Source organism: Triturus cristatus, chromosome 4_2, assembly GCF_964204655.1.
Source record: "Triturus cristatus chromosome 4_2, aTriCri1.1, whole genome shotgun sequence".
NCBI lineage: Eukaryota > Metazoa > Chordata > Amphibia > Caudata > Salamandridae > Triturus > Triturus cristatus.
The window spans coordinates 637,281,163-637,308,447 of record NC_140586.1 but is presented as its reverse complement, the minus strand read 5'-3'; the positions used below and the strand labels follow the sequence as shown (position 1 = coordinate 637,308,447).

At 42.6% G+C, this 27,285-nt stretch overlaps 1 protein-coding gene across 4 annotated transcripts in view; it reads right to left on the bottom strand.

The window, feature by feature from the left end:
• C4_2H1orf141 (chromosome 4_2 C1orf141 homolog) overlaps positions 1-27,285 on the bottom strand; it is a 191,032-nt gene that overhangs the window by 137,286 nt on the left and 26,461 nt on the right. For 3 of the 4 annotated variants that reach the window (XM_085602325.1, XM_085602326.1, XM_085602327.1), the window contains one exon: positions 10,231-10,317. The exons of the other annotated variant lie outside the window; for it this stretch is intronic. In XM_085602325.1, coding sequence (XP_085458451.1) covers positions 10,231-10,305 — 75 coding nt within the window. In that variant the 5' untranslated portion in view covers positions 10,306-10,317. The remainder of the gene's footprint in view (positions 1-10,230; positions 10,318-27,285) is intronic. 4 annotated transcript variants of the gene reach the window in all.

Below are 27,285 nucleotides of genomic sequence, written 5' to 3'. Positions count from 1 at the left end.
ATAAGTATATACTAAAGTAAATACAAGAGGTCTTGAATGCTCGACCTAAAAAATCAGCTCTGGTAACTCCAGAGGCCTGATGTATAAAATTGTTTTGCTGTGGCAAGCCTACGAGGTCATCACAATATAAGGTCTACGCCTGCACAAAGATACATTAGCTTTTCAGATCAGATATGAGACACAATTCAAAGTTCAGAGGTGCACACCAGCGACATATACGCAGTTAACCAATTCACTTGTGTGCTCACAAAGTAGTAAAGCAGAAATCTGTACTATACATCTGTATGAGCTTAATGGTATTAGAAACCTATGTCAACCACACAAAAGGTGATGGGAGGATGCTTACAAGAAGTCTAACTACTGGCGATCGCTTGGGTAGCATTCCCACCAATCATTCTTTTGGCCCCCATGTCTCCTCAGATGAGACCCAGCGATATGCAAAACAGTCTACCTGGCTCTAATAGAAACAGCCCAGCCCAAACTGCTAAGCCATGTCCTCTTTGGACCGGAACACAAGCAGACCGATTTTACCCTGGCTGATGATACCTAATTAGGGCGAAATCAGTCTTGGGTCGCTTGTATTTTGGTTCAAGGAGGACCAGGCCTGGTAGTTTGGATTGTACTGTTCCCATTGAAGCAGGGCCAAGACTGTTTTACTTATGGGTGAGTCCAAACTGAGGTGGCATGGTGTTTAAAAGAACAATGGACTGGGATGCGGCCAAAGTAATTACCGGTGGCATAGATTAATTCAATCAATGCATCACTTTTGTGTATACATTAGTTGCCTATGTATTTGACTGGTATTCCATTTTGCCTAATACACAAATAACTTCATAGCAATCAGTTTGACAGATAGATTGCTAATCAGAGCCTCCTTCAGTATTAGGAAATAACTTTTCATGTCTGGTTTGCATTCAAGGTTATAAGTGGGGGGCATGGCCGAGTTCTGAGCCTAAGAGGGCGCACTGATGTAGAGCTACCACAGAGGAAGGTGAAAACATCCAAGATCCTGCCATAATCCTACCAGTGGAGTAGGCTTATAGGCGGTGTTATGTTATGTTATGTTAAGTTAAGGTAGCTTATATAGCGCATGGCTACCCCAGCAACGGGGCGTCCCAGCGCTTTGCAGGCGGACTAGATGCTCAACAACCAGGCCAAAAGTAGGGAGAGCCGCAGAGTCGGGCTAGAGGGTGGCAAATAGCCAGGTCTTAATTCTCTTCCTGAAAAACAAATGATTCGTGATAGCGCGAGCTTCGAGCGGGATTGTGTTCCATAGTTTCGGGGCCAAATATCTGAAGGATCGACCTCCTGCTCTATTCCTCCAGATCTTAGGAATGTGGGCCAAAAGCAAATCTGCAGAACGGAGAGCCCCAATAGGGACATATAGAGAGCTTAGATTATGCAGAATTTTTGGGCCTGAGGAGTAGAGAATTTTATGGGTGAGGCAAAGTGCCTTAAATTGAATGCGCTGCTTTGCAGGCAACCAATGCCTCAACACCTTTAAAGAGGCAATGGCTAATTTTGATCTAGACCAAAAAGTCCATTTAGATACACATGTAGCAGGACATACACTTGATGGTATCTTTACATCCTGCCAAAAACTAACAAAGGTAGAAGTTCACCCGATCGCATGGACAGATCATAAATTAGTATCCTTTCAGCTAGAGACTATAGAGGACCTGGGAAAACCAACTGAAATTCCCAAGAAAGTCACTTATCCTGATTGGTCAAAAGTAGACCCTCAAATATTAATAGAGGTAATGAACTCCTCATTTCCAACACTAGAAAGTGACAGCAATATAGCCTGCAAGCAATTCAATGATTGGTTAAAAACAGCCACCTAGAGTTCCGTACCACAGAAAAGAGCGACCTTCAAAAGGAAGTCACCTTCACAACCTTGGTACTCGGAAGCTTTAAAAACACAAAAACAGACCTGCAGAAGGGCAGAGAAAAAGTGGAGATCGCAATATGACCCCAAATTAAAGGTAGACTATAAAAATGAACTGGCCACCTATAAAAATATGATAATCGCAGAAAAAAGCAAATTCTTTGTATACAAAATAAATGAATCCAAGAACTCGAGTAAAGATCTGTTCGCAGTAGTCAAAAAACTTGCCAAAATTGAAAATAATAATCCAGAGGATATATCATCTGACTTCTGCAATACTTTAGGCAATTTCTTCGTAAATAAAGTGTCTTCAGTATATGAACTATTTAAAAACAAACAGATAGACCATATAACCCAAAACCCCACAAATAACACAAAACTAGACAACCAACCTAGCGGCACCCCATCATTTTACTGGTCCTTACCTACAGTGGAACAAATAATTAAGGAAATAACGACAACCAACTCAGGCAGTCCCTTAGACCCATGTCCACCGAAGATAATGCAAATATGTTCAGAACAAATAGGACCAGCACTTCACAAATTGTTCGAAGTAATTCTGAACACCAGTATATTTCCAAATGACTGGAAAACCATTTCAATCAGACCATTACTGAAAAAACCTCATCTGGACAGTGAAGTCCACAGCAATTACAGACCCATAGCTAGGATTCCTTTTGCCGCAAAAGTGCTGGAGAAACTGCTGAATAAACAGTTCTCAAGGTACCTTCTGGACAACAACTGGCTTGACCACTCTCAATTCGGATTCCGGGAAGGGCACGGAACAGAAACAGCCCTCCTCACGGCCACCGAGGAACTTAGAAGTATACTAGACAAGGGGGAAAAGGCCGCCTTGGTGCTATTGGATCTCTCGGCGGCCTTCGACACGGTCAGCCACGAGATACTAATAAAACGCATTAGAGAAGCCGGAGCCAGCGACCACGCGTGCAGTCTCATCGTATCCTACCTCAAGGACAGAAAATTCACAGTTGAATTAGGAGAAGCAAAGTCAGACTCCTTTAAAGTACCATGTGGTGTTCCACAGGGCTCTTCATTGAGCCCAACACTTTTAAATTTATATGTGGCCCCCCTTGCCGAAGTAATAAGAGAAAATGGCTTTACACCAATATCCTACGCTGACGATACACAAATTGTCATTTCCATAGGCAAAGACAATAAAGTAACAGCCAAGAAATTCCAACTATGCATGCTAAAAGTTAGTCAATGGATGCAACAAAATTGCCTCAAACTCAACGGAGAAAAGAGTGAGGTACTGATTCTGGGAGGTAATGCTGATATCTGGTCCTCAGAGTGGTGGTCTCCTGACCTGGGAACCAGACCAGAACCCTCAGAGAAAGCTAAAAACTTGGGATTCATGATTGACACCAAAGTAACATATGAAGCCCAAGTAAACAAACTAGCCTCGTCTTTCTGGCTGATATTAAAAATGATAAGAAAAATACTCCCATATCTGCCTCAAGACACACGCAGAACAGTAGTGACAGCCCTTGCACTGTCTCGATTCCAGAATGCAGCGGCACGATTGATACTGGAAATTCCAAAGTTTCAGCCTATTAGTCATAAACTTGAGACACTCCATTGGCTACCTGTGGCCAAAAGAGTCAAGTTCAAATCACTGTGCTTAACCTACAAGGCCCTGCAGGGCAAAGGCCCTCACTTCCTGAAAACACACCTGAAACATTACGAACCTTCAAGACTTCTCAGATCTGGTAAAAAAAAACTGATAGCAATACCCAAGTTTAAACGAACAAACTGGGGAGGAAGAAGTTTCCTCGTTCACGCACCACGGACATGGAACTTACTACCATTTGATGTAAAAAACAGCCCAACTCTGGAGATATTTAGAAAGAAAATCAAGACTTGGCTTTTCACTGCATAAACTACACTAACTTCAGACCTGCACCGGAAACTGGACAATTCATAGCGCCAAGACACCTCCGGGCATTCGTGCGCTTTAGAAATAGACGAATCAAATCAAATCAAATCAATGCAGACGATGGAGGATGGGGGAGATATGACAGTTTTTAGGAAGACCGAACAAACTGCGTGCGGCCGCATTCTGCGCTCTTTGAAGTCTGTGAATTGTGGATTGATTGGAGCCCAGCATGAGGACATTGCAATAGTCAATGTTTGACAGCACCGTGGCCTGGATGATCATCTGACGGACATGGGGTTCGAAAAAACCCAAGATGGGTCTCAGAGACCGTAGGCGGCCATAGCACGTGGCTGCTACCTTTTTGGCGTGGGAGTCAAGGTCTAGGCGGTTATCGACCATAACACCCAAGTTTTTGACTTCCTTCTTAGGGATGGGTGCAGGGCCCAATGCAGACGGCCACCACTGATCGTTCCATTTTTGAGGCTCCTTTCCGACCAGTAATACTTCCGTCTTAGATGAATTAAGCTGGAGGCGATTTTCAGTCATCCAGTTTGCAATAGCCGATAGATCTTCCTGAAATTTAGTTTTATCTGCCTCGGTATCACTGGAGAAGGAAAAAATGAACTGTGTATCGTCCGCATAAGATGTTAATTTGATGTTGCGAGCTCTGGCCAATACGGCCAGAGGGCGGACGTATACATTAAATAGCGTGGGGCTAAGTGCGGACCCCTGGGGAACGCCACAGCACAGCGGGAACCTTCCTGATTTATACGGAGGAGCATGGACCTGAAACGAGCGGTCTGTCAGAAATGAAGCAAACCACTCTAGTGCTCCGTCTCGGACTCCGATCTCCCAAAGTCTTTCTAGGAGGATCTCATGGGAGACCTCCAAGATCCTGCCATAATCCTACCAGTGGAGTAGGCTTATAGGCGGTGCTGGCCACGGAACCTCTGAGGAGGCCGTAGGAGGAGGAAAATCGACTGTGGGCACACTGTGGGCCACCAAGACAGAGACGGGCTAGGTAGCGGCCATGACTGGTAACATGGATGGAGCGTGGTGCCTGGCAGTGGCCCCAGGGCATGAGGCTGATCCTGGATGGAACCCAGGAAGAGGAAGCGAACACGCGGGAGGTGAGGATGCAGCGCCAATGGAGCCGTGGAGCCGCCGAGGACCCAAATGTGTCCCAGGGCGGTGACAAGTGAGGAGGTGTGGCCTTGGGCATGCTGCGAAGCGGAGCACGAGCAGTTGAGGTGTTGTGGCAGTGAGGGGGCTCCCCACCAGAGGAAATGGGGGTGCTGCTTGCTGCTAGTGGTGGGGAGTTTGTGCCCTGAGGCTCTACCCAGGCGGAAGGACGGCGAGGACAGCCCTCGATTACTAATGTCTGGTCAGATTTTTCCCTTCCCACACTTAGAGCACAGCATACCTGGGTCTGGCCGTAGTAAAGTGCCCAAAAGGCTGGGAGCTGAGGAGGACAGCCCACAATTACTGAAGTCTGTTCAGATGTTTCCCTTTCCACACTGAGGGCACACCATACCTGGGTCAGGCTGTAGTAGAGTGCTCAAAAGGCTGGAAGCGGAGGTGGGCTGTAGAGCCCGGAGACAAACCCTGGGCTGCAACTAAGTGGAGGCAGGCTAAAAGAGACCAAGGCATGGCCAGAGGCCTTGGGAGTGGCCTGAATGAGCACACTCATGTTTGCTTATTTAATTTCGAACCAGGGAGCATGCAGCACAGCTGTTCATAACGATGGGCTCACGCTCGGTTAAAGTCGAGGTCGGAAGTATTTGGGGGCACGTTGAGTGTTTTTTGTTTGAGGCACGCATTGTTCTTTTTTAGCATCTATCATAGCATGAATACTACGGTTGGGTTAAAATACACTATGAGTCTCGATTCGGGTGATTAAGTTACAACACGGGCAGATGTTATGCTTAGTCTCATTATATCATGTTCATTTGAATAGGACTGGATTAAGATGACTATTGTTTCAATTATGTTTTAGATTCTGTTATTTGAAGGCCCCCGATGAAGGGTCATAGATGACCCAAAATGCATTGGGCAGAATCCCCGGATGATGACATTGTTAACTGTTGAACATTGCAAAATATGAAAGATACAGAACAACGTTGAACATTACAGTAAATAAAGAAGTTGGTGTGATAATATTACAAACTCGTAATTATTAAAAATACATTGAAGAATACATGGATATAATTTGGTTTGAAAAAACATTTTTGTTTTGATGTTAAGTGCAACTGGCAGTCAGGGAGCGGCTTTCCGAACCTGACAAACTTTTTTTCTGGTGAGAGAAATCCCACATGGGTGAGGCGAGCAGTACGCCTGCTGGGACCTGTGGACATTGCAGAAGGTTGATTAGAAGGCATAGTCATGGTTCGAGACAAAATATCTAGGGCATGGGTACTCGCAAACATTTTCCCGGGGGCTCAAAATTTGATCTTAGGTATGACGGTGGGCCACATTGATGTTCAAGGGGGAATTGATGGGTGTAAAGTGGGTGTAGGGGAAGCGAAGTATGCACAACTAGTGGCTGATCTGATTTGCACAATGAATCCCGGATTCCCCATTTGACCAAATTGTGTGATCATGGGCAATTGTTTTATTTCAGTTTCCCCCCTTTTTCTTTATTATTACACATACGAGGACCTCGAAATACATGACTTCAGAATGCGTGCTGTACAAAACCTTCTCCTTTAATTGGATTTAATCACTAATGGCTTTGTTGTCAGGGTGGGGGGAGGGGGAGAGCATGACCATTTCTAAATTCATGTTTGAAAACTATCACTTAAAAAAAAAAATACTTCCGAATGCACTGCTGAAATCTGATATATATATATTTTTTAACATGTTTTTATTAGTTTTATAACTCAGTTCAAATCAATACACAGAACACAATAGGCAACAAATACATGCCAGCAGTTAAGTCACGCCAGATGTCATCTTATATCACAATAGCGATATAATATTACAGTAAACATGGAAAAACCCTGCATAGCAGCCTCCATGACAATAATATAGCATCCTGCAGGATTCATTAGTCTGAGGGTTTGCGATTGTCGTACCGGTTATACAGCCACCACTATCTCTCCAAGTCAGAGCTCCCAGTCCTCAGTGCCCTTGGTCCTGTCCAATACACCATACATTTATTAATTATCCCCACTGTGGGCCTGTTTCGCCACTGAATATTGCGTGTATAGGCCCCAAAACCTTTTAGGGCGACTCTTAAGCATTAGCTCAGGAGGGCTGCATGCGTCCCCAGGGCCAGACTTTGAGTATCACTGGGCCATTTGAGTTAACTGAATGCCTTTTCGTTATCTAGGAAAAGTATCACTGCCAGCTCCTGGAGAGATGCAAGGCACATCAGGACTCAATGCAAGCGTCTGAGATTATATTTCATTGCTGTGTGGGGCATGAGTTGGGTTGGCCTCCTGAATCAGCCTGTCCACCAAACATCTCCACCACATCATACATGCAGTCGGCCAGTACTTTCACCAGTATCTTCGCCTCTAAGTTTAGCAGTGAGATGGGCCCATAAGAGGTAAACATTTTTGATATGATAGGCTCTTCAGAATACAAAAAGTGAATTTCATTAAACTGCAGAATCATTTAACCTTAATAAATCAGATTTCAGCAGTGCATTCAGAAGTATTATTTTTTTAAAGTGATAGTTTTCAAACATTAATTCAGAAATGGTCATGCTCTCCCCCTCCCCCCCCCCTGACAACAATGCCATTAGTGATTAAATCCAAATTCAGGAGAAGGTTTTGTACAGCTCGCATTCTGAAGTCATGTATTTCGAGGTCCTCATATGTGTAATGATGAAGAAAAAGGAGGGAACTAAAAAAAAAACACAATTGCCCAGGATTACACTATTTGGTCAAATGGGGAATCCGGGATTCATTGTGCAAATCAGTTCAGCCACTAGTTGTACACACTTCGCTTTCCCCACACCCACTTTACACCCGCCAATTTCCTTGCGACCATCAGTGCGGCCCTCAGTCATACCAAAGACCAAACGTTTTGGCCCCGGGAGAACCCATGGCCTTACCTATGGGCGCTGCTCGACAAGATGGGCTTTGGACCAGCATTCCTTTCATGGGTCAGGTTGTTTTATACTGGTGCTCCTGGACGGAGTATGTGTAAATGGGGTACTGCCTCGAGAATTCAAATTGGTGAGGAACACTCAATAGTGATGCCTGCTTTCTCCTCTGCTATTCCCCGTGGCCAATGAGCCGTTGGTGGAATGGGTGAGGAAAGACGCCCTTTTGCTGGGCTTAAGGTGGGATCAGGACTGAGAGGATACAATCTCTTCACTTTACGTGGATGATACACTCTTTTTTTTGGCAGACACCTTACATTTGATTCCAATGATACTGGAGATATTAAATACATTTGCCATTTACTCAGACACTAGAATAATCTGGTATAAGTTGGTGGCCTCCTCACCCACAGGGTGGGATCCTCTTGAGTACTGGGATTGCCACTGCAATGGTCTATGATGGACTTCCAGTACTTGGGTATTGCGGTCACCACCCAACAGACTTTAGACACAGAAACCTGGGGAGACTCCTCACGCAATATAAAACTTATGTGGCAAGATGGAGAACGTTGCCACTGTCCTTGTCAGGAGGGCCGTGCTCTATAAAACTATATACTTGCCCATTTTATTTTATGTGTTATAAAACACAACATATAAAATCCCACACTCCTTTTTACGGGCAGTGACGGAAACAACCTGAGTACTGCTGTGGGATGGAGGTTCACCTAGAATTGCCCTCTCCAGTCTAATGAGGGGCCAATTAAGGGGGGATTGCACTTCCCAACCTCAAACTGTACTATTGAGTGCTGCAATTGACAGTGATTAATGTTTGGGCCTTTGTTGAAATCTTGCTCTTATTGCGGACAGATAAACTGTGCCACAAAGAGGACATCCAAGGGCACTTTATGGGAGGGATGCCCCATAGGGACAACACAACCCCACTGCAGCAGTGGTCCATATATTGAAGGATTCAACGAAGGCAATTGGCTGTACAAGGAAGATTACCAGAGAGACACCATTGAGCGACTCTGATATGTTAGTGGACCTGAAAAACCTATCAGCCTTCTGTCCATGGGATTTGATATCTATGATAGGAGACCAGTGGGGCCAAAGAAGCATACTAACATTTGAAGAGCTACGAGAACAATTTGGTGTAGAAGACTCTTAGAGATGTAAATATGCCCTGGTAGAGTTGCCCGACGAACTCCAGCTGGAATACAGGGTCTTAATGTCCCTGCCACATAGATATGCAATATTCCAGATCTATGCAAGCCATACTCGAGATCTGAAATTCTCGAGAAAATGGTTTATCAGGAACGAGGATGGCTGAGGAAATTTGAAAAAATGTGGGATTCATGGGAAGCGGAGAGGGATCTGGAGGACTGACAAGGAACTGGTGGCAGGTGCTCCTGGTGCGCAACGTATGTGGAAGGTCTGGATCAACAAGTTGTGTCGTGCTTAGTGTGTTGTACAACAGGATGTTGGGTGGGAAGGGTGACAGGCTCCGGATGAGGATGTGCCTCCGGATAAGGATGTGCAACCGGGATGCCAGGATTTACGTACTGAGTCCAAGGTATGTTGTACTTGTTCTCAAAAACCAATAAAATGTGTTACAAGTGGATAACTGTAACATGAAAACCATTCATTAGTAGTGCATGTGAAGTTCTATCATGGTCATAAACGTATTTAGTATTTTTGATGTCAACATAGCATACCACAATACTTCTGTGCTATGACACTTCCATCAAAGTTCATAAATAGTTCATAACCTACATGGGTAATTGCTTGTGTAGTGCAACAGAGTTCATAACCCTATGAATAACTCTTGGTGAAACTAACAAGTGCAATACATTTTTGATCCTAAAGGATGACTCTTGTGAAACAAGCAAGTGCTATAGACTTTGTAATACCTAAGGTTGACTTCTAATTAAAAGAACAAGTGCAAGTCTATTACCTGCAAAATTTTTCTCAGTCACAAAGACATCTTTAATGAACTTCACAGAAGGGCAGGCAACAGGATTGCAAAAAAAAATCCTGGGTGTAATAACTATGTATCACACTTGCTTTGCAAGGATGCTATGGACTACGATGAACTTATATGCTTTTAACAGGGCTGCTACCTTCATCAATTCTCATGAGAGTTCTATGGGATCATGGGTCATGTAGTCCTTCTTGTCTTTAATCAGGTGTTTCATGAAATGCATCCTTCTGAAACTCATTCAAAGAAGATTTTGAGATCCTAAAATATGTTGATGATTTGGAGAGGAAGAAAAATAATTAATAATTCACTACAACTTTAAAGATAAATCTGCAACAAAACATATTATTTTTCTTAATTTTTACATAAGTTACATAAGTTCATTCGATTTTATTTCGATGTAAGATGTTACCAACCTGTGAATGTTTAGTCAATATTGACTGCGAGTACTTGTCAAAAACTACAAATTCCGAAAGCAACCTCTGCGTCATTTTCAGTGTTTCCTATTCAGAGAAAAATATAGGTTAATTCTATTTTTTACCTATCTAACTAAAATATCTGTTGTTGTAGAAAATAGATAGTTTTCACTTTATTTTTCTTTGCGAAAACAAGTGCCTTTAGATTCACAGCTTTCGAATTACTTGGCAAAACACTTATCTGATACTAACTTTGCAATATAAGTAAAAAGTAAGATAATATTTTTTACAACATCCCAGAATTGACTCCAAAAACTACACATATGTTTTTAATACGAAATGCCATGAAGCATCATACAATGGGATAAACCTCCCGAAGGTGCATTCTGTTGTCATTGAATGCCCACAGATTTTCAAATATCCCCAAAATATTTATAAGCTTATTAAAATTAAAATGCCACATCATGACATGATGCTCTGTGAGTCAGAAAAACCTTTCCAACGTACAAAGTAACATTTGTGATTCCTTTCAAACCGCACAGAGAAAGGGCGTGAATGAGGTGTCCTCCTCCTCTTTGTGAGTTGCAAAGAGATCTATCAATGTTTTACAACCACAATTGCATTCACATACTATTGATCTGTTACTGATCTGTTACCGATCCTTGAGTTAGGGTGATATGGGAAGTTGTACTGTGAAACTGCTTCCCCTTTGGGGATCATTGTGGATGACCTCAGGGGGCGGGTTAAAGGTAGGGAAACCGATATTGGTTCATGGGACCACTCCATGCTCCTCCAGATGTCTTCCCTGGATGAAAATAATTTTGAAAGTAGTGTTTGTTGCATTTTCGGGATAGGGCTATTTTTAAAAATAAAATGTTTTCATGCAGGGAATGCAAAAGCACAGATGGAGGTATGCAATCCCTTGCAAGCCTCCGTTCTTCCATTTTCAGGCATTTGCATGGGGTCACAGAATACCTCCTGCCTAGTTAATATTTGTTAGGCAAGAGGATTTGTGAACTGCAATTCACATTTTGTGATGTGACTGATTTATATATCATAGAAACCAGATCGCAATCTAGTCGGTGTGAAGAATACATCAACTGCATTGCGACCTGGCTTTTTATACATCGGGCCCAATGTTATCAGTACATCTATCAAACTCATTGCAGATCCTGTTGTAGAGCCCCTAGGATCATTACCAGCAAATATGACATATTCATACTTCGAGAGAGGAGTTCATTTTTATCACCATTTACCAATTGTAGGTGGAAACTTCACTTTCATTTGCTGCAACAAAAGCTTTTAGTCAACATGAATCTCTTATATAACCACAAACTTGGTTTCAAAGATCCACACTGGAATTACATATGTTGCCAATGGTGACTGTGCTAAAAACGAACCCTAATATTGGCTTACCTCTATCAAATACACAAGCCAAAAAGTGCTTAACATTTCACTCAGTGATGTAACCATCTACATAGAGGACCAAGATAGATTAGGGTTCCGTAAACTAATCTTTTCCAAATATACTGGAGTCAAAGATCCGCTCAAGCTCAAAGCTCAACTGGCCGACCCAGATCTAATTTGACCTCAGAAATATTATAGCATATAAGGTACCAGATCTGTAGCACTTGATGTTACCAGATTGATAGACCACTTCCTTCATAGTATTATACAGGCTCTTTTTCCTTCACATGAGAACCAGGAAAGAGGCAAAGTATCTTACAGACAGGTAGTCAATTATCTTTCAAAACATTAAACAATCTTGGCACCTCTGGCATTTCCCTGACAACACAGACAATACTGTTTGGAACACAAAATGCAGGTTTGAAAAACCGAAATCCTCATTTCTTTTTAATGCATTCTTAAATGAAACACAAAACAATGTAGAATTTCCACAGCCTGGTGAGCAGAAAATTTTGATTTTATTTAAAACATGGAGGCCAATATTATGCATTAATCCTTTATAACCACTACTCAAACAGCTCCTTTAAAGAATATAGAACTTAGAATTATGACTTTGATAAAACCTCAGACCCACCAACATACAGCCTTTTCGAGGAACTGACTGTATTTAACTCTACATCAGTCTTTTAAAAAGTCCTAGAATTTGAACTTTCTCTATCTCCAAAAAACATGAACATCGATCCTTCATGCGCTTGCGACTGCAGTCCATTTAACTTGTCGAGGTATAAATTAAGAAAACCTCAATTAACAAGGGTTAGGTATACGGGAGGGATAATATTAACCTCTGTGTCTTTAATAAAATCCAGATTTTATGCCCACCAGGCTGTGGAAAATCTATATTTTATGGCAGGAACCAGAGGCTAACATTATACAAGTTTAAAGCATTACAACAAACAACTTGCTATATTTTCTAGTGGTTTAAAATAAAATCTTTGAAAAGTTATATCATTCGACCAGTCTGCCCAACGTAGAATATCTTGCAAAGATCCTCCCATCATGTACGCCGTAGACGCAGCTGTCCCCTCACTAAGTGAGCTCCACACATACTCACATCCACACCTGCTCTGTACATCAGTTCTCGCACCCATCTTGCAAGCATTGGTGACGATACTGCCTTATATGGCTTCTTAAAGGAAATAAACAGCTGATTCACCCCATATGATCTTACCTCCGCAGATCTCCACACATATTCCTTCGCACTTCTCACAACACACAATTTCTCTATGAGTCATCAAAGCCATGGATAAAAAATGTAAATTGAAATAGTCTTCATTCATTTTGCTACATAAAAATACACATCCCCATGTGAAAAAACTCTGCTGGTTACATCGAGAACTGTCACATCTGACACCCTCCTAATGAAACCAAACACAACAAAAATTTCACTTTCTACAACAAATCTCTCATAGACAACAAGTTGTTTACCTCCCACCATAGCAAAAACGCCAACACTTTTGAAACATGTCAAACCGACACAGGGGGCTTTGCAGTTCAAATGCTATGCTTAAGTCTACACACCACTACATCCTGTCCTACCGATAGTCCGTTAACCAGCTCATGACCTGCCGCAGTAGATGATCTATACACATTTGCTATCCTGTAAATCAAACATTGTTCAAATCTTTCTGAAAACTGAAAAACCTGGTCACCTGTACATTCAGCCTGTTGGCAAATAGGTCCACACCAAATGGACCCCAAACTGCAAGAACACTGTCCTATCCAACAGCCAAACGCTTGAGTCCCTGTATTTCCGTGAAAACCAATCTGACACTATATTGCTCTGCTTGTAGGCATAGTCACCTTTTCAGACAGTACTCCCAAAACACCATCGACAAATCCACTAAATTCTTTGATCTCAGTCTCCCCAATTTGTTCACATATTGCACGGCTGACACATTGTCCATGTGTAACAGCACTGAACACTTCACTTTGTTATGTGCAAAACATTTTATCTCAAATGATCCTGCCAGCAACTTCAGACAATTTATATGGCTCTTCTTCTCCTCATCTGTCCAATGGCCACCTGTTGAAAAAGCACCACACTGTGCACCTCAGCCATCTAAGCGCGCATTTGACTCAATTACTAACTCTGGATTGTCCCCAAAAATTGTTCTCCATTCCAAGCTTCCATGTTCTTCAACCACCATTTCAATTCCTCCTTGGGCTCTTCCATTAGAACAACCATCTGTGAATACCTCAAGTCACCTCTTGAATGCATACCCTTCAATCTCTGTAAAGCCCGCCCGATAATTTAAAGGTACAGGAATAATAGCCTGTAGCATTGAAGATAAAAGACTAACCACATGAGCTAACATTGTCGAAGAAATTTGACCTTGTAATAACGTCCTCTTCAATTCCTTCCTTATCTTTTTAAACTTTTCCTTTGGAAGTTTTAACACCCCTTCTACAGTGTTCACTAAAAAATCCAAAAACTGAGTCTCTTGCTTTGGTTCTAAACAAGATTTCTGTCTGTTGATCACATAAACACGTAATTTGCTCTTATCCATGGTCAAAATGTCATCTAGGTAGATTATCAGTCTCACCCCTCTTTCTCTCAGAAATTACAATACTGGTCGCAAACACCAAGGGGCCAACAAAAGACCAAATAGAAGACATACAAATTTCCAGGTCTTGCCGCCCCACCTGAACATGAGATACTTCTGATGTGGTTCCCATCTAATCAAGTCAACCAGTCTCCTATTTGCAGGATGTCTCCCAACATGTGCATCCCTTCCATCTTGAAGTGATGGTACACCACCCAATCGTTGAGACTTCGCAAATTTATTGTCCTTTTCCTCTACTAGGAAAATATTGCTTACAAAACCCCTTCATTCTTGCCACACCTCCACAATCGCTCCTTTCTCTTTCAGCTCCAATACTTCTTTGTCTACAAGTTTTGTTTGTTCCATACTGAATTGCACCAGACCATGCACCAAACTCTGAACTGGCTCCTCTATGAATTTGATGCGATAACCATGCACCATTTCCAAAACCCAAAGATCCCTTGTTACCTGAAACCAATTCTTGTAAAATTGGGCAAGTCTGCCACCCAACTTTACGAGATAGAAGTAAGGCCTGATCTTACCTGTCTTACGTCTGAACTGGCGATTACTCTGTCCCCCACAACCCCTAACTCGCTGTCTATGAGGGTAGAAACCAGAGGACTTCCATGTGCCTTGTCCAGGTGAGGGGCCATATCCTCGGGAAAGAGAAGATCTTGTAATTCCCTGTCCTTGACCCGGAAATCGACTTGTTGATCTCCAGCCCAACCAAAAACAAATTCATTGAAGACCCTCTTAATATCTTACTGGGACTTTTGTTTTGAAGAATATGCTCCCACAAATTTTGACATTGACTTAATAAAGTAGTCTCCAAAGAGAAGACCTTTCACAGCTGGCCCAGCCTTATTTTTGGACCAATCAACAAGCTTTTGGTCAACAGATAAAGCAGTATTTGCATTGGCCAGCAGGCAAATTGCCCTTTGGACCCACTGACACAATTCGTCTGTGTCTACAATTTCTTTGTTCATATGTGCCTCCTCTACTAAATCAAAAATCTTCTTCAATGGCCCAGAAACATCCAGAAACCGATCTTGGCACATACGTAAACCCTTATCCAAACCCTTCCGGGGATTTCGTCCCCCTCTCCCTGTAAATGCCAATATTTTTGGATCCAGCTCTGAGGTCTCCATTGCCTTATCCTCCAAGGATTGTCTAGGACACCCCTTTCTCCTCAACCTTAACTACTTTAGGGATTTATTTTCTTATCCATGAATGCCTGTAATCTGCCACATGCTCCAGAGGTGACCAATCTGGAGAAAGAGGGTGCCTGAACAGAAAAGGGCCAAACATTAAATCCATAGCAGGATCCTTAATTACCTCCATGTCAGTGTCCTTAAATCTCTCCTTTTTCTCTTTCACCTGATGATCATCCTCACTACCAGAATCATCAGTTCCAAAAAGTGATGAACAACTAATCTCCACTTCTGAACTACCCAAAGATTTATCACATAATACCACCGTATGTTTACGGTTCTTACCAATCTCTTTCAATTTTCTTTCACTCTTGGGGCCTTTGTACTGCCCCTGTGTGTGCCCTTGACACTACCATGCCTCCAGCTTACACCAGCACCATGGGCTGTCAAACGCAGTCTTCCACTTTTTAGCATGTGCATAATCCTCAGAAAGATGCTTTCTCTTTTTAGCAACCTTACCTCTTTTCTTAGAATGTGAAGCCTACCAAGTGGACCAGAATTATTCTTCCTCTGAAACTACCCTTGGGTTATCCAACACTGACTCCAACTTTTTCTCCATATGAGAAACTATATCCTCTGACATCTTTTGTACTGCCTTTTTTAATTTCTCTTCAAACATTCCTCATCCACCTGTGACCTTTCCTTACCCATGTTAATAACCCTCTAGGTGCTACTTCATTTGAATCTAAAAAGGAGTGAAGCCACTAAAATAACTCATCTACTCATCAAAATATTAAATCCAGTATTCCTTGTCACAAAATATATTTTTCCTCTCCTCAACTGCCTGTGCGCATCTGACTAACATCTAGTCAACCGACAGCTAGTAGCAAAACTGTCTTTCCACAATAACACACTCTAATGAAAGCATACAAATCTGCCCAACCTGTCAAAATGGCTGCCGTGGCCAGACTGCTGACAAAATAGTCCTACCTCTACTTTCATTACCAGAGCGTACAACATCAAATGCACCTCTTTAACAAAATTCCTTTGTTGCCGCTACCGTCTGCAACTTCTCATGGCAGTATAAATATCGAAAAGTGCCTGATCATAGATAAGCACCCAACGCGGTCAAAAAATGAGCCTTCAAAAGAAAAACCACTGCATCAAACGGCCACAGGCCGCAGAGTAAGCAAATAATTTCAATATCCCAGAAGTCTAATCCCTTTAACACCGCTCTGCTCCAAACCCCCGAACATGTATTTAAACGCTCTAATTTAATTTACATGTTAAAAGATGCTATTAATACCTTATTTCTAACATAATCATAGTACTATATATCCTGGACCCATATTCCGGCTCATTCACACCTTAGAAGGGTAGTTGTAATCTTAAAATTAAGAAATGTAACAAACATTCTTATATTAATAAACTTAATCTCACACTCTCCATACTGTAACTAACTGCAGCAGCAGCAAAAAAGAAGGCTGTGTGTTGGGAGTTCTGAGGTTTTATTAAAGTCAGAATTCTAAGTCCTACATTCTTTAAAGGAGCTTCTGAAGTACTGGTAATAAAGGATTAATGCATAATGTTAGTCTCCTGGTCTTGCCATAAAACTGAGTGTTGCAACAGACATTCTTACTCTAAATGATTCTAGAACTGATTTGTTTTTTCTGGACAATTGTTTATTTTAAATAATTGCTGAGCCGGATTCCACAAAATGGAATATTCTTAAGAGATATAATACAAGTCGTTCCTGTCTCTAGGTAACTGCTTATAGATTATTTTAATTTTACCCTGGGAGCTACCTAGCAAACATTTAGGTTCCTTTCTATAATTATCAAAGCAACCAGTGGGAAAAGTTCTACCGAAGATAGCTCAATGGGACAACAGTCTGGAATTTCCTTCACGTTGTCTTGAATCCAGAAATGTGGATTCTGTACAACCATTGTTGGAGGCTGGTTTTCACTGAACTGAAGCAGGATCTAGTTTTGCCAAAAAGTACACTAGGGCCATTCTGTCCACATCTGAAGCATGAGAGTCTCAAATGTCTCTGCCAGCCCATAGACAGGGTTGTGCTAAAATTGCCCACACTGCCATGAGTGTCTACAGAGGCAGTAGGCCTCATGCCCTCCTGTAACCTCAGATGTATCTCCCCTATGAATTCCAATAACCTCAGGTCACTGTCTTTCTGATGATCAAGTCTCTGAGCCCCTGTCCTCTACGTGTACATCTTTCTGAACATCGAGAAGATGTAGCAATTACAGAATGCATCTGTCATCTAGAAGAACAAGATGGGCTAATAGTAGGAGTGGGGACCAACTGGGACTTTCTGCAGCTTCTCACCTGATGTTTTGCGTGCTTTGCAAACAAAGATAATGACATGGCTTAAAATAAACAATTGTCTTATAAGGAGCTTAAAGGTTCTGAGAAGTGCCGCAAATTGTTTTCAATAAAATGTGGAGCTTTTGTTATGTTCTGTGGTCAAACACCTGCTAAAGTTAGACTTTGCGGTCAATGATTCCTAATTAAAGGTGTATGAAAGGGCTTTTCACTAACTTACTCGTTGATCACCTCACCCAGTGTTTTCCACGGGGAAGTGCCCCCAGCTAGCTGTTTAATTAATTTATTTAGCATTTGATAAGGTTACATTTCTTCATTGTACTTTCATATTCAATTTCTCCCTATTTGACTCTCTAGTTGAATTGCCGTGATTTTAAACTTGCCAAGACTACATGTTTTTGCTCTTAATCAGTGATGTGTCTTTGACACTTGTTACTCGTTAGATTGTATGGTATGTTTTGTAACTAGGAGCTTTACCCTGTTCCTATGTCCCCTCATTCACCCCTTCCAATCCAACCTCCTTTCACCCCTTCCTTTTACTCCCATTGGTACTTACCATTCCAGTAGAATCTTGGTGAGAAGCTCACCTCAGAATGTTCAGAGCGCTTCACTTGTCAGCTGGTGCCTGAGGATTCATATTCAGTAAACGCCTTCTCTTCTTAATATTTGCTGTGGTGGCATGTACTTAACATTTTGGCAACGATTCTTGCTATGCTGGGGCAGTTTATGATCCTCTCCCCAGTTTCTTTCACCAGCTGTCTATGTGCCACCTCCTATTCCGAATTCAAGAGCATTCCAGTGAGTGTGAAGAGTGCTGCTACAGTGTGCCTGCTATTGTAGAAAGGAAGAATTATACCTCTGTGAGCAGTCTTATTTCTTCAAGTAGAAAAGAAGTATTCAACCTCTGTGAGCAGCTACCATTTCTTCAAGCTTCTGCTGTGAGGTGAGTGCTACGCGCTTTCAGGGCAGCCTGACAGAATTCCTTATTGCTGACAGGCACAGCTTCTCCATTCTCTGTGCTGCACCTCGGTCCCTCTCTCTCCTTTAGCTGTGTTTGACGTTGAGCCTTCCGTCAATCTCTTCTCAGCTGGTAGCAACACATGACTCTGCGCTCCCTCCTCCTAGTACTCCCTATAGAGCCTTGTTGTTTTCGCTGAGAAAAGGGTTTCCTGAGACATTCCTCATTTCTTCAGATCTTATCAGCACTCCCCGCCGCTACTTAGCGTTTTACAGCAAGCAACTCTCCCGTCCCTTCCTTCACCATTGGAGTTGCCTTCTCGTCTCAGCTAATGTCTAATGATGCATCACGCTGCCCCTCAGAGCGCTGGCCACCGTGTGAATTTCTCTGAACGAGTAGCTGAAGACTACGCTTCGTTTCCGTGTACCTCAGCCTTTGCTGAGTAACGCGGCACGTTGCTCCTTCTCTCAGAGCCTTGGCAGAGGATGAGAGCACTGCCTTGCTCTAATTACCTCAGCCATTGCTGGGTAACACTACACGCTGCCTCGCCTCTCCGCTCAGAACAATGGGCGGAGCTGAGGGCGCCACTTCGGTAAAATTCACCTCAGCTGTGCTGAATGACGTAGCATGCCGCTCCTCGCTCTCCGTTTTGAGGCATTGGCATCTAGTTCTATTTCTTCAACGGAGAGGCTGCCATATCTCCACTGTCTGCCAACCTTCTTCAACGCAGACAGGCACAGCTTTCTAATTGTACTACAAGTGATCCCTATACTCTGTTGTTTCAGCATTTCTCCACCTGGGGATACCATTTTCACTCCAGCCTGCCAGCTTTCTTAACCGCCGACAGGCACAGCCTTCTAATTGTACAATCAGTGTGCACTCCACGTTATTATCTTCACTTCAGTGTCCTCTAATCCTTCATCAAGGTGCCTTCCTTCGCTGATAGGCACATCCTATCTACATACATTCACCTTTTAGTTTTGTTACATTGAATTCTTTTGTCATAGGTTCTATATTCTGTATCCTAAACATTACAATATTGGTATAGTTATCACTTCTGCACACTTGTACTGTGGAAATCTGAAATAATTTCTGTTAGCATGAGCTGAAGCCATCTTGGTTATGGCATCCATTTTGTTGGCTTTGTAATTCTCCCATCTTCTGCTGCTCGTCTTTTTCCCTGCCTGTGCTGTCTATTTTAGTTGACTTCCTGACTCAGCTAAAAGCAATATGCATACTAAAGAGTTTGTAGCTGCCAGAACACCTGGTCTCAGACTCAACTGTCAATCTCTTAGTGCTGCCATAAGCACTCCTGCTCCCCCTCCCACTTTGCTGACTAAGTGATCTCCCATCTGCCCATGTTTGTCGGTAGTCCTTCCTGTGTATACTTGTACCTTCTATTTGTAACTACATGTTTACTCTGCAACAAACTCTGTATATAAGGCCTGTGTTCTGTGACTTCAATGTACTACCTCAGACAGCACTTAGTGCTGTGTGGACTGAGTTCCACTCCTGAGTGATTAATAAACTTGTTATTTGAATTCCAGCTTCAGTTCCAATTTCTACTTTGTTGGTCTAAGGACCAGTGGACAGAGAAGGGTGACCCCTGCACCGGTGTGCTCATTGAAAAGCACATTTCCACAGTTGGCTCCCAACACGTGGGTCCTCATCGGAGACGCGGCCGTCCAAAGGAGTGGTCTTGATGGAATAGTGGAATATTGCTGAGGAGAATTCCTACATGAGGAGACCCTTGTCTTTGCAGCTGAAGTGGTTTTTCCGGTTTTCTTGATTTGACCCTCCAGGTGTTGGCCGGTCCCGACTGCGGCTCTCTTGATTTACTTGGCCAAGATTCTGGTTTTGTTTGTTTTGATTTATCCTTTGCAAAAGATAAAGGCAGGTAATGTGGAGATTTTTCTCTACTTTGGTATATCTTGGAAACTTAATATTTTTCAAAAATTTGGTAGCATGCCTGTTCCTAGCACATTCCATAGGTTGTGTTGCTGTTGTGGTGGTACCAAAATGGATTTAGAAAGAAGTTAGCCGTCTCCGCCAGAGGGGACACCTAATAGGCATATGTACATTAAATACGGTATTTCTTCCATAATGTATAGTGCACTGTGGAACAAATACACGAAAAAGGATCCTGATCTACAATGGCCAGTGAATGGGTCATTTGATTTAAAAAAGATTCAGTATGTAGAGCAGTGTTTGTTTAAGCATAAGAGTCGATAAGATATGTTTGATTGTGTATGAATGTGGGAGAAAGAAGTGCAAGAGAGAGTGAGGAAAGAAGAAGCTAAAGCAGAAAAAGAACAGCGTAAAACGATATATCAAAAAGCATTGGAATAAAAAAAATAAAGAGATGAAGGCAATGAAAGAAAAAGAGGAAAGGAGCATCGTTTAGAGGTAACTGGCCAGTACCCTAGTAGGTGCCCCATTTATCCCATACTTAATAAACCTCAGGATGACTCCATTTTGTTAGATCGACCTCCGCCCCCGTATAAATTTCCCTCTGCCCCTGAGGGTGATCTTTCTGAAGAAGAACAACTTTCTTCAGATGTTAAAGACTTAGATAAGCAAGATGGGCGGCAGACTCGCTCTACTTTGACTGTTGATGAAAAGGCCGCTATCAGATCCACTGCTCGCAAAGAAGCTCATGGGACTACTTCTGCCCCAGACCTTGTAGCAATGGTTTAGCAGTGGAAGGATTTTGCAGCAGCTATATTTTGCAGAGAAGTTTACCTGGGAGGTAATACTTGGTTTTAGAAATGTTTCTAAAAACTTAGAGCCCACTGATATCAATTCTGATTATAAACAAATAAATGATGGAACTTTTCTTTTTTCAAATATACCTGATTTAATTAGGCGAGTAGTTAAATTAAGACATGATACACTACGTTTAAAAGCGGAGCAAAAATCAGCTGGTAAAGTTAAAACTGCACAAACAGTTCAGACCCCAGTGCAGAAAGAATACGTTTTGGGGACAGACAATGACCCTAATGATACTGTGGTTACTGTAAAACCGATGCGTGAAGCTGCGCCTTTGTATGTTCATCCGAAGGGTGCGGGAACAAGTGCTGATAAAGATTCAGATGATGCAAAGGGATATTTTGTCTATAATTGGGTCCATACTCCTTGGAGTAGAGCAGATGTTATGGCTCTTAAAGCTGCTTTGCCTGATCCACGAAAAAATCCGGCCGCTTTTTACGATGAAGTGGAAGGAGCTATTAGCTCCTGTACTATGACTCTGCCAGATATTGACATGTTTTTTGGACTTAGTTTGCCCCCTGATATGTGGAGAACAATTCGGAAAATAGATGATAATGTAGCCTATGGTGATACTTGGGTGCATTTAGAAGAAATAGATGCGGCTAGAGAGCCTGCATATAAACCAAAATAGCAGATATTACATCTTCCCAAAGCTATTGTAACTAAAAACTCTCAAATCCCCTAAGAAAATAGATTGGACAATGTTAGCGTCTTGTAAACAGAAAGCGGATGAGTCATTTTCCGATTTCTTTACACGATTTGAAGAGACATTCCATGGCTTTAGTGGGCAGTCATTGACAGATGACACGGGTAAGCATCTGTTCGTCGATAAATTTGCCGCCAACATGTTGCCAGAAATAGCTAGTCTCCTAAAGTTCATGGACTACGTCTTCCCCAGTCTCGCTTTTGACTATGGCCCAGTATTATGAGCATCAAGAATTGGAAGCAAAAGGCAAAGAGGATAAGAGGGTAAAGGAGTTAAAAACAAAAGTTATGTTGGCTCAAGTATATGGTCCACCATTCAGAGGTGGTGGTACAGGCGGACGTGTAGTATATACCCCTGGTGTACCCCCTTTCTCTCGATCAACTTTGTCTTCTGATCAGTGTGCTTACTGTAAAGAGATTGGATATTGACTTTCTGAGTGCCCCGTTTTGCGAGGTCAGCAGTATCAATGGGGTAGAGGAAGCATGAGAGGACGCCCAGGGAATTCAGGAAATAGGGGAGGTATAGGAACTCGTCCCAGGTTTGAGGCAGTTGAACAGGGGCCAAATTATTCTAATACTTTTGATAGACGAAATCAATATCACATGTCAGATTATTCGACTGATGGTCTTAGGGATTCTGATTATGCATAGGAACGTCTAGGATGGGGTAAGGAACCGGTTGAGGTCCCAGTAGATCAGAAAGTTCCTTATGTTGATGCAAATGTTTTGGGCTCTACTGATCGGTTCCTGGTTGATACAGGAGCTACTAGCAGTGCTTTGTCTAAAAAATTGGTTCCTAGGGCTCCCCTGTCTGGCGCAATGATAACATCGATAGGATTCGATGGGGCACCTACATCTAGCCCACTGTCACAGCCACTTGCATTTAGTCTTGATAAATTCACTGCAGCATGTCCATTTTTGATTTCCCCTACCACGCCGGAAAACATTGTGGCTATCGATAGGTTAAAAAAAAATTGTGCTACAATACGTTGTTCCCCAGAAGGTGTGCGGGTTATCTTAAATTATAACTATCCAATGGTTGAGAGGTCTTGTCTCATTAAAGAAGATATTGCTCTGGCATCTTTACCTAGTACTTTATGGGCTACATCAGATACCGATGTGGGACAAATGGTTATTCCACCAGTGCATATTCAAGTAAAGGAAGGTGCTTCATTGCCTCGATTGCCCCAATATAAAATACCTCGGGAAGGCGAAGAAGCATTGATGCACATTGTTCAGGATTTGATTAAGGTGGGGGTTGTGGAAGAAGTCCCTTATAACATTTGTAATAGCCCTATCCTTCCTATTTTGAAAAGAGACACTGACACTAAAATTTACAGATTCATTATTGATTTACGAGAAGTTAATAAAATTGTGGTGCCCCAATACCCGGTTGTCCCTGACATCACAACACTCCTTACTATGGTTCCTCCTACTGCCACTACATTTAGTGTCATTGATTTAAAGAATGCATTTTTTTCAATTCCTATTCACCCTGATAGCCGTTATTTGTTCGGCTTCATTTTGAATAATAGATCATACAGATTCTGCAGAGCTCCACAAGGGTATACAGAGAGTCCTAGCATTTATAGTCAGGCATTGAAAAGCCAGCTTGATTCTTTTCCTGTACCGAAATGGGTGGCTTTTATTCAATATGTAGTTAACATCTTGTTGGCAGCCGTTACCCCTGAACAGTGTAAAGAAGGAACACTGTCACTATTATCATTCCTTGCCTCTCATCATCACAAAGTCTCTCGGAAGAAATTGCAATTTTGTAGACAGCAGGTTACCTATTTAGGTCACCTCCTGTCTAAGGAGGGACGTGCACTCACACCAGATCGCATTCAGACCATTTTAGACACACCTGTGCCCTGTACTCAGAAGGACGTTCGTGCATTGATTGGCCTTACTTCTTTCTGTAGGCAGTGGATCCCTAGCTTTTCATACATTATTAAACCCTTGTTGGCCCTTTTGACTAAAGACACTCTGATGCCTCTCCCATGGACTACTGAATGCCAGAATGCCTTTCAACAGCTACCTCAAGCTCTTTGTTCTGCACCAGTATTAGGAACTCCAGACTACACTAAGGCTTTCACACTCTATGTACATGAGAGGGAAGGTTGTGCCCTCTCGTTTTTAACACAGACACACAGTGATAAACAACGTCCTTGTGCATATTTCTCAGCTGTCCTTGATCCAATTGCTCGCATGCTGCCCGGTTGTTTCCGAGTGGAAGCAGCAGCGGCTGTGTCTATACGTCAGAGTGAAGGAATAGTCTTGTCACATAGATTGTTGGTGTTAGTATCTCATTCAGTAGATGCCTTGCTAAATCAAACAAAGACATAGCATCTGACTAGTGCTCGCTTGACAGGATATGAATTGATACTTTTGGCCCCTCATATCATGTTGAAAAGATGTTTGACTCTGAATCCTGCTACATTATTGCCACTTCCAGCTAACCAGTCTCAGTCACAAAAGCTACATAATTGTATATCCCTTACTGAAGAACACACAAAGGGTCGTGTTGACCTACAAGATACACCTTTTTCTAGTGTTGATGGTGAATTGTGGGTTGATGGGTCCTGCTTGAAATTGCCTGATGGCACTACATCTGCTGCTTATGCAATTACAACACTTCAGACAGTAGTTGAGACAGCTCGCATCCCACAGAAGTCAGCTCAAGCAGCTGAGTTGATAGCACTGACAAGAGCATGTGAGCTTAGTACAGAGTTGCTTGTTAACATTTACACTGATAGCCAATACGCCTTTGGCGTGGCTCATAACTTCAGGCAACTCTGGAAAGAAAGAGGCTTTCTCACTTCACATGGGACACAAATAGTGCATGGGGAATTAGTACATAATTGCCTTACTGCTTTGACCTATCCTAAGAAAGTAGCAATTGTTAAGTGTAGTGCACACAAGAAAGTGACTGATAAAATAGGAGCAGGCGATGCCTTTGCAATCACACAGCTCGGGAGACCGCAATGCAGTCAAGTACCACATCTATGTATGTAGCTAAATCACAGGCTGAACGTTGGCATGAAGCTAGGCAAGAGGTGCTGGACATGCAACAATCTGCCTCTGTTGATGAATTAGACCAATGGTCCAAGAAGGGAGCATTGGATGATGAGGGCTGTTGGAAGAATAAAGAAATGACCAAATGGAAGTTACCCACAGCCTATTTACACCCTATGGTTCACATGGCACATGGGCCGGCACATGTGGGAGCATCCTCAATAGCAAAGCAACTTATGCAAGTTTGGGACCATCCAGAGATTGTCGGTACGGCTAAGAAAATAGTCCAGTCCGTCTCCAGTATAATCCTGGAAAAGGAACACAAACTCCAACAGGAGGGTCTGCAATACCTACTGCACCTTTTGAGGTCCTGCAAATGGATTACATCCAGCTTGAGAGCTGTAACAACCTGAAGTATGTCTTAGTGGTGGTTTGTGCCTTTAGTAAATGGGTGGAGGCATACGCTACGAAAGATAATACAGCTCTTACTACAGCAAAGATGCTCCTAAAGGAGTTCTTTCCCCGATTCGGCATTTGCTGAGTTTTGTGGAGTGACAACGGACCCCATTTTATTGGGCAAGTTGTTGATTACCTCATGAAAGGGTTGGGAATTAAACAGAAGTTTCATGCTGCTTTTCACTCACAATCAGCAGGGTTAGCGGAACGTTACAATTTTACCCTGAAATTAAAATTGGCTAAGATATAGGCTTCCACATCTTTGAAATGGCCTGATGCACTGCCCTTGGCATTGCTATCCATTGGATCAATACCACATACACGATCTGGCCTCACACCGTATGAGGTGGATTTTGGAAGGGCAATGAATAGTTGGGGTATTCCTAAGCCACGCCCTATACAGGATGTACCTTGTGTATTGATGAGTGGCTATTTGTCTCAGTTGACTGACAGTTTGTCTTCTATTTATCAACAGGTTCGGGAGACTCTTCCAGACAGGTCACAAGGTGAGGGCCACTGCTTACGCCCAGGAGACTACGTTGTAGTCAAGTTTTTTCAGAGAGCCAGCTCCCTAGCACTGAGATGGCGTGGCCCTGAGCAGGTGCTATTGCCTACCAGGACTGCGGTTCGAGGGACCAACCGGAAGAACTGGATCCATGCGACACACTGTCGAAAAGTGTTGCAAGACCTAGTGAGGTCAGTTGCGTTGGCAGATCACCGCGAAATCCTGGTCACCGAGAAAGGACAAGCCACATCACCTGAAGGATCTGAGGAAGTCTTCCCGGACCACACGATTCCTGGTACATCTCGTTATCAGCTGCAACCCAGGAAGAAAGAAACTTCATTGCTGAAAAAGACTGTTTGAGCCACAGGCCTGGGTAGTGAAAGGCTGAGCTACAAATGGGGTAACCTTTTAGTGACTACTCGTCTCAATCTCAGTGAAGAAACCAACGTCTGCCCAGGACCTTAGAGCACCATCTGTTTTCTCATTTGTCGACAAAATGAATATGCCTAAGGAGAAGAAACCAACTGCTGCAAGAGTTTAATGATTCCTACTGGACTTACCTTGACTGTTGTTACTGTTGCTATAATAACATTGATTGTAGAGGAAGTAGCTCCTGTCCGAAATCTACTGACTGCTACTACTCCTATCCCCATTGAACATTATTACTTTACTCTTTCTTATCATGAACAGAAGCACAAAATAGCCACTGAAATCCACCAGGATTCAGGGACATGGACTTTGACTGGATGGCTATGGAAAATGTTTACTGTATGGGGTTGGAAACTATTGTCAGCCCTATTTATAATTTTTGCTATTCTTTTTACTTGTTGCCTATGTATTCAATGTGGCCCAATGCTCTGTTCCCTATGTATTTCTACTTGTACCTCATGTATACCGACTAAACGAAATGTCACAAATGTAAATGCTCGTTTGGCAATGGACCAAGAAATTACTGAATTAATGCAGATAGATGTACATTATATCATCCATGCTCCTTCCAAATCATAGAGATGTCTTCAGCCAATGCTAAAAGGGTTGTCTGTGTAAATCTGAAATAATTTCTGTTAGCATGAGCTGAAGCCATCTTGGTTATGGCATCCATTTTGTTGGCTTTGTAATTCTCCCATCTTCTGCTGCTCGTCTTTT